Source organism: Lactuca sativa, chromosome 1, assembly GCF_002870075.4.
Source record: "Lactuca sativa cultivar Salinas chromosome 1, Lsat_Salinas_v11, whole genome shotgun sequence".
NCBI classification, from domain to species: domain Eukaryota; kingdom Viridiplantae; phylum Streptophyta; class Magnoliopsida; order Asterales; family Asteraceae; genus Lactuca; species Lactuca sativa.
The window spans coordinates 18,820,821-18,829,681 of record NC_056623.2 but is presented as its reverse complement, the minus strand read 5'-3'; the positions used below and the strand labels follow the sequence as shown (position 1 = coordinate 18,829,681).

Here is an 8,861-nt window from a genome sequence, read left to right as displayed (position 1 = left end):
AGTAGGTTATTTCTTCTCACTATATTGTATACTCCATTATATATCCTTTGTATGTTAGGATATAGTTACCCTGCAGTATATACTTAGGCAATTAGACTAGGTTAGTTAGTTGACTGTAGTTATGGAATGTACTTGCTATATGTGTTAATATATTATGTGGGAGTTGAGGCGGTCTAGCTTCGTGCTGAAGGCAATAGACTCGGACGGGCTAGCATTATGCTAAAGGCCAAAGGTGCGGTCCAACTTTATGATGCAGGCAAAAGGGCGGTCCAACTTTGTGCTGAAGGCCAAGGGAGGACCAACTTTATGTTGAAGGCCATTATATGTTTATTGGTGGATCGAAAAAAGGCCGTGAGCCATTATGTGTATGCATTGTATATGTATTGTGGATATGGTATATTGGGGGAACTCACTAAGCCTAGCGCTTACCCAGTTGTTTATAAATATTTTTCAGGAATCTCAATGATCATAAGAAGGACAAGGCACGACTGTACGCACACATTCATAATCATGGTTCCGCATAATGTAAATTATACGATGATGTAATTGGATGTTTTAATTAAATAAAAATGAAAATTTTGGGTTGAAAATCGGGATGTTACATAAAAAGGGGTCGTAAGCACTCACCATTTAAGCGTGTGTTCAAGTTGTTCGGAGTTCGTTTATATTTGGGAAGCTTGACATGAGAAGCCGCAAAGTTACGTTTCTTAAACTTTGAAATATTTTCGGGACCGTTTCATAACGAATTTACACTATATGGTTGTTTGGTAATTTAATTAACCAAAGTACGACTGATTTGGTTAAAATAAATTAAAGGAGGGACTGAAATGGTTTAATTGGAATTTAAGTTTGAGAAATGGACTGATTTTATTAAGAAATCTCCATAGGAGGGGTTCAATGTTTGTGGGTTGGGACTGATTTCATAAAGTTTTGTCAAGTGAGGGTAAATTTTCATAAAGTTTTGTCAAGTGAGGGTAAATTTTGTCCAGTTTATAAATACAAAATGATTTTTAGAGCATTATAAAAAGAAATCTCATGGAGGGACTGATTGTGTTTAATGGTCCAAACTTAAAGAAATTAGGGCTTTGTGTGCCCCGTTCATCATTTGACTGATTGATCGGGCAAAGAAGGAATGAACGAAAGCAGCGTCGGCAGGTGAACGAAGACGGTGAGAAGGAAAGCACGAATTGGCGGCGCTGCATCCGGGCCCTTGCTCGTCGGAGGTCACGAAGAGGACCGAAGGAAGAAGAAGCTCGCAGGCGGCTAATCCTGATGTCTTGGTCGACCGATCGCGAAGAGGGATCGTCTCTGGGGTTCGACGAGGCCGAAGGGGAAGAAGGACGAAGCAGCGAGGCTGCTGTGGCCTCGGTGGGTGCAGCGAGGTGCTGCTCATGCAGCTTCTCGGCAGCTTGCTTCGGTTCTGCCAGCGATGTGCGAAGGGAAGCTGCGAGAAAAGGGTTCAGTGGTGTTGATGGGGAAAACGAAGAGGAAGAAGAGTCTATTGCCATTTGCTCGATAATCACAGGTTTTCTTTTTCTTCTTCTTCTTCTTCTTCTTCTTCTTCTTCTTCTTCTTTTATGTTCGACAGTAATGGAAGCAATAAATCAGTGGGCTTTTGCTTGTGAAATCGATGATGAGCAAGGGTGACCAAGAGAGGGTTGTTTCTCTCTTGATTATCGGAAATTTCCCCACATCTGGTGGTGTTCTTTGATAGGTAAACGAAGGAGAAGAACAGCAAAGGTTTTGGAGCTAGCTTGCCATCGAGACAGAAGGGGGAATGGGGTTTGATGTTTCTGTCTGTCAGCTTCAAGTGAGAAGAACACGATTCCTTTGTATAAGAAATGTTTATTTTCTGTGTAAAATTGGGTGAAGAAAGAGTTCAAGCAAGCATCCATTTGTGAGGCAAATTTGGCCAAATTTGAGTGTATAAGTACATTTTGTGTATTTTGATTGAATTTGCACTTTGATTGAATTGTAGAAGAAAAAATCATTTCCCCTTTGTTTGTGTGTTAGCTTGGGTAAGTTGTATTCTGGACGTAATATCTTAGATTTGGCTGTCAATTTAAGATATGTGTTTTGGTTTTTAACTTGCAATCAATTTGTTAGGCAACAAGGCTAAAAGGAGATAACATTCCTAACATCTTGCAACATAAGTGCCACTTATTTTTGAATATTTAGCACTTATTCTTAACATTTGGTAGGGAGTGATAACAATCCTAGCATTTCATTTTTTTTTCTAATTTAATTAAATTACTTTATTTAATATAGAAACATTTTTTGTACATAAATATTAAACAAAATTTATTTTTCTAAACTACAAACAATTAATATAATATTTGATAATCAACGGTATATGTTTTACCAATATTAAATAAGTTTGAACGTTTGATAATCATCAGTATGCTATAAATTATTGATATATCACTAATTTAACTTATTGTACCAATATAATTGTTAAATTTAATAATTTATTTGTTTTGTAATTACTTATTATTATTATTATTATTATTATTATTATAAATGAACATTGTGATATCATTATGAAACATAACTTTCATTTTAGAAAGAATCTTAAAACTCAAGGGACTAAGTTTTTAGATAAAGTAAAATTGCAAGGACCGTTCAATGAATATATCATATTTCATCTACTTTATCTTCTCTTCTTATGAAAAAGCTCAGACACTTTATCTTCTTCTCTTTCGAACAACAAAATTCTCATTTTTATTGCAGAGCAAAGTTTGTTAAATTGAATTCATAAATTGAATTTTGTCAAGCAAATTAGTAATCCTGTCAAACCACACACAGACCAATCGCATTCATTTCTCACATTCTCTCTCTTCTCGCCAACATAGTGACGAGCCTCCAGTGGCGAGCCCCTAGCGAGAGCTAGGGGGCTGTGTTCCAAGCTGCTTAGTGAGTTTAACGATGGTATTTGGCGAGCCACTCCGTTTAGCCTAAGTATGTTGTAACGACCGAAAAATTCCAACCAATTTAAAATTTTCAAAACAATCCGATTCCATTAAAATTATTACAAAAAGGTTTTCAATACAATTTATTTAAAGTATTCCCAGAATCACATCACGACCAAAAGTATGAGGAGCGGTACGATCACGTCTTTGCCTTGCCACGGTCTCCTGAAGAACCTGAAAAACATAAAACCACAACTGTAAGCCCGAAAGCTTAGTGAGATATCCCCAAAATACCAACCACATATACCATACACGCATAACAAACCATAACATATCCGATCACAGAACAACCGTGCACTTCGGGTCTACTATGTGACTGGTCCGCCGCATCGGCCAACAGTCCACCTGGTCCACCCTCCGAGTCTAGCCACATACACCGAGTCTGCAGTGTGATTGGTCCGCCCGCACCGGGCCTTCAATCCACCTGGTCCACTCTCTGAGTCTACAGTGTGACTGGTCCGCCCGCACCGGACCTTCAGTCGTCCTGGTCCACTCTCCGAGCCTCGGCACGTCTGGTCCACCCTCTCGGGGCCTGCAGCCTATCCGGACCGCTCGTTGGGCCTTCGAGACAACGGGTCCGCCCTGGGTATCTTGGCCTATAGCACAAAGCAGGACCCGCCTCAACCCATCTCCAGTCCAAACAACCATGTGCACATAAACATACAATCATATAACAGTTCACAGTCAACAAGCCGATCAAACAGATCACATAGCATATCATTATCCTAACCAGGATACCGACCTAACCGGTCACTAGCATAGCATCACCCTACCTCTCAGGATACCGATCTCAATCGAGTCTCTATCATATACCATCCTAGCTACCAGGATGCAAACATATCAAAGCAATAACATAACAACAAATACCCGGATCTCAATCCGATAAGGGCCGGCCTTGATGCCTTAGACCCTGTTGATATAGTGAGGATAACTCACCTCACGAATGCCGATACTCTGAACTGAAGAAACAAACTCTCAAGTCACCAACTCACCGCAAATCCCGAACTAACCAACATAACAAAATAAACATTAGGCCAAGCATACATCCACTTATCGGGCCAAGGCCAAAGTCCAATATTGGCCCAATTTACCAAATTGGGCCCACCTCACCAAATGGGCCTAGATCCAATGTCCATAACAATAATTGGGCCCAAAATACTCTATCCATAAATTCCCAGACTTGGCCCAATAATCAACTGTCCACCAACGGCCCAAACTCAAAGCCCAAAAATGAAAGTCCAACAGGAGGAGTACGCTGGGCGTACAGCAATGAATACGTGAATGAGGATCGGGGCTTTGGCCCGCTACGCGGGGCGTACTCTAAGGCTACGCGGGGCGTAACCCTGATGCTCAACAAATCCACATAATGACTTAATGGTTTAAGCTCTTAAGCCCAAACTTCAGATCCTTAAGCCAAAAATGATTAGAACTCATAAAGTCTCAGACTTTATCACTTGGGACGTCCTTAAGCTCTTCATCCAAGGTCTTAATCCATTAAGACCTATATATCTCACACATGGAACAACTACAGCCCTTGGGACCTCATTTTTCTCACTCAAGACCTCCCCAAAGGTCTGAAAGGACAGATAATCTTGACCAAATCGAAATATGCAACAAGGTGAGGACTTTTGGGACAAGAATGGGGACAAAGCTTCAAAATACATAGATCTATACAATATGAAGGTCAAGCAAGAAGCTTTATACCTCAAACAAGCCCCAAAGGATGGTATCTCTTTAGATCTACAAGCTCCAATTGTTCCTCTTCTTCCTTGACAACTTCTCTTTTCTCCTTCAAGCCTTTCTTTTGCCAAAATAAGCTTTCCAAGGTCAAACACACCCAAATAATGGAGAGAACACGAGATCTAGGGTTTTTCTGAGGTTAAGGATGAGCATAAGGAGGCTAAGGGGTGAACCAACATGTTCCTTATATAGTGGCTGGCCCTAAAATATGGTTTGGGGTTTCTGTGAGTACGTTGGGCGTACCTCCCTGGTACGCTCGGCGTACTCACTCGGCCACCCGCAACTTATCGCTCCCTTACGTTGGGCGTACCCAGCCAGACTTCACCAATAATTGCATGCATTCCATGCATGCATGGGACCCTTTTTCCACTTATACCACAACGAGCTATAAACAATGATCAACTTCAAAACACCACAACTCCTCTAATCTAAAACGCTGCCAAATAACTTTACATTCACAAGGGGTGACGAGAAGCCCAATGCTTCTAACACATACGCCAGCCCAAAACCTTCTCGGATGAAACTCATTTCTCGCAAAAGGACCAGAATTAACCTTCCTCTTAAATCTCAGGGACTCATAATTAAACACTTAAAGAACGGCATGTTACAATTCTCCCCTACTTAAATTAGGCTTCGTCCTCGAAGCTTGCAGCAACTCTACTTCAGAACTTCCCCGCATTGCATCGCCTGGCATCCACCGAACCAGGTTAACCAAGACTCAACCATCGAAATCCGAAACCCAACTCTATCTTCTTTGTTGATAGGATGACACAACTTCAGCCCTAGAGCAACTCCCACGAGTTCTCCACTGCAATCTCATAACCGCACCAAACTGGCTCTAGTGTCCTCGGGTTAGGAAAACCCCGATACACTAATGACACTTTCAAACATCCTTCCGGATGAATTTTCACCAGAAAAACAAATCCATCTGAAATTCTGAGATTCCATCCATGCATTCCTGCCGAGTCTCAGCAACCATTCAACACGGATGTGCTCCCATACCACTGCCGCAATCTCGCTGCTCAATGACCATAATTGGACCACTCCCATCATAACCCTGTGCTGCTACTTCCACCTCCGTGGATTCGCACTCCCTCTCGGAGTTACACTCCTCTCCCTTTCCTTACCAAGGAAAACTACTTGGCTGCCTTGACACTACCACAAGTGCCACGGCGCTTGCCCAATGCTACACCACTCCTTCATAGCGTATCTGCTATCCATCCAAGACACATACTCTTACTCTAATCGCAGGGGCTCTCAAGCCCATGCACTATCTCAACTAATCAAGATTACTACCCGGGGCCAGACCTTCTTATGTTATCACACTGCCACATACACAATCCATATACTCGAATTGATCCAACAATACCTGCAGAGTCTTCAGCATGACTGGACCGCCTCACCAGGCCTTCAGCCAATCTGGACCACTCTCAGAACCTTCAGCCAATCTGGACCGTTCTTAGCACCTTCAGTTTAGCTGGACCATTCTCCGAGCCTTCGGCCTGACTGGTACGCCGACCGGCCCTCAGTCTATCCGGACCGCTCAACTAGCATTTCTCATTCCGAGTTATCTCTCCGGGAAATCCTCCCATGCATACCGTTCTAGCCCTCTAGGGGTTCCGAACTCTATCTCCATCATACATACTCGATCCCGGCCCAATCCCAGGCCTTCCACAATCAAATGCCCTAGGTCTGTATCCCGCCCCGCATGCTCGGCACTTACTCATACCAGCCTACACTCTGGGCTGACAGAACACTGCTGAATCCCAAACAGCTAAGCAACCTCACATGCTCATCGATCTTCCGGAGAATTTTCCAATTCTCCCCCACTTAGGGTACTGACTATCAACCATCGGTCGCCATCACTGACCTCCCAAAACAACTCTGCACAAAACCAACACTTATACGCGGGCTGATTCCCACTAGCTCAAACAACCTTCACAGAAATCACATTCCCACACTGATCATCCCGCTCGAAAGAAACTCAATCTGCAGCTAACACTCCTTAGGAAGCAGATGCTTCCCAACATTCAGACCAAAAGCCAATTTCCACTAATCACCCTCATACATAATAACCAACGAAATTTCCATACAATAACCCATAACCAAACCACAACCCTCAAAAACAACAAATACCGCACCAAAAACCACACAAAGATACTAACACATAAACAATACTCCACAACAATCGCAAGAAAATCAATACAACAAGAAAGGAACATACCCGCATCTGCATCCGACACTACTCTGACCTCCTCCGCTGTAAGCTGGAAAGCACGACCCTGAGCCCTTGGGGGCTCCGCTCCACCCTGACCTCCACCTGCGATCTTCAAAGTGGCCGGTGCTGGAGCCTGCACCAGTCCTGCAGCAAGCTGTGGACACTTGACCCTCAAATGTCCAACCTGATGACAATGATAACAAATCCTCAAATCCAGAATCGGCGTTAACTGCCGACAATCCCTCGCATAATGCCCCTCCTTTCTGCACTTGCGACATGCACCACCGGACCTACAAACTCCGGTGTGACCCCTCCCACACTTCCCACAAGCGTGGCTGCTCTGATCTCCCACCCTAGAATCAACGGTCTTGGACCGTTTCGGCGCCGGCTGCGACTGCACCGGAGCCTGCCTCAGCTCATGCAACTGCAACTCAATCTCTAACTCACGCCGCCTGGCGGCCTCCTGCAACTCCAACAAGGTCTCGCACCTCTGCGTAGACACAAACTGTCTGATATCCCTCTTGAGCATGCTCAGATATCGAGACATCTAAGCCTGCTTCGAAGCGAACTCAGGGTAGAACATCTCCCTCTCAGTAAACATCCTGGTGATCTCAGTCACCGACTCCGAACCCTGCTTCAACTCCAGGAACTCCTGAGCCAATCTCTCCCTCTCAACTCGCGGAACATAGCGAGTGCTGAACATCTCTCTGAACTGATCCCATGAAACCGCAGCCCTCTGCGCATCTGAATATGACCCCGTGGTCAATCTCCACCAATCCTTCGCCCCGAGCCTCAACAGGTTCAGAGCACACCTCACCCTCTCATCAGCAGGGCATGAACATGTGAAGAAACACCCCTCCATGTCCGATAACCATCTCATAGCAACAATCGGGTCCTGAACTCCATCAAAGGTGGGAGGCTTCGTATTATCGAAGTCCCGATACTGAAAACCCCGACTAACTCCTCCCCCTGCCGCTACTACAGCCGCTGTAGCCGCCGCGGCAGCCGTCTCTGTGAGAGCTGCATAGCGCTCATCAAAATACTCAACCATGGCAGTCTTGATCGACCCGAACAGTTCCGGCAACTCAGCCCGAAACAACGCAGCAATCTCATCTCGCAGGATCTCACGAATCCTCGCATCCAACTCGCACGTGCTCATCTGACCAATAACCTCGGGCGGCACAGACCCGCCCGGAACTCCCTCTCCTGCTCCCGATCCTGAACCGGATCCACTCCCAGCATGCCTCGGAATCTCCATACTGAAAAACACCACAAAAATCTCAGACACTTCCCACTATCCCGGGAACCAACTCTCTCAACCCAACCCTAGAGGTCATGGTTGCCCTGATACGCGTATGGGTCCTGTGCTTTCAGTAGTACAGGCCCATACTACCTTCCACACCTACCCATATTTGTATGAAGTACTACCACAACTCCCTTGTGAAAACATGCATAACAAACGCTCAACCCTTACTACTAGAGGAACACTGGAAATCTCCCACAAGGAAACCCTAGGCTACAGAAATCACAAATCAGGCAACATTATCATGAAATCTTGAAAATCCCTAGCCTAGCACTAGCATGCTATTCTATCAAGCTCAAAAACAAATATCATGTATGGTATTTTGGGGTTACTTATTGGCTCCGACTGATCATACCTCCGCGTCCTCCTTTACTCATTTTGAAAACCATTTTAAATTCTCTTTTGAAAACTCTCCTCGATTTGAGACTGGAGTCACACGAGTGTTCCTCCAATTCACTCAAACCAAGGCTCTGATACCAACTTGTAACGACCGAAAAATTCCAACCAATTTAAAATTTTCAAAACAATCTGATTCCATTAAAATTATTACAAAAATGTTTTCAATACAATTTATTTAAAGTATTCCCAGAATCACATCACGACCAAAAGTATGAGGAGCGGTACGATCACG

General features: G+C 44.2%; 1 protein-coding gene across 1 annotated transcript; it reads left to right on the top strand.

Moving 5' to 3' along the window:
- Nucleotides 1-1,092: 1,092 nt before the first annotated feature.
- On the top strand, nt 1,093-1,837 carry LOC122195821 (uncharacterized). The gene is made up of 2 exons (XM_042897994.1): nt 1,093-1,525; nt 1,715-1,837. The coding sequence occupies exons 1-2, from the start codon at nt 1,273-1,275 to the stop codon at nt 1,786-1,788; spliced, it is 327 nt and encodes a 108-aa protein (XP_042753928.1). The 5' UTR covers nt 1,093-1,272; the 3' UTR covers nt 1,789-1,837.
- Nucleotides 1,838-8,861: the final 7,024 nt, after the last annotated feature.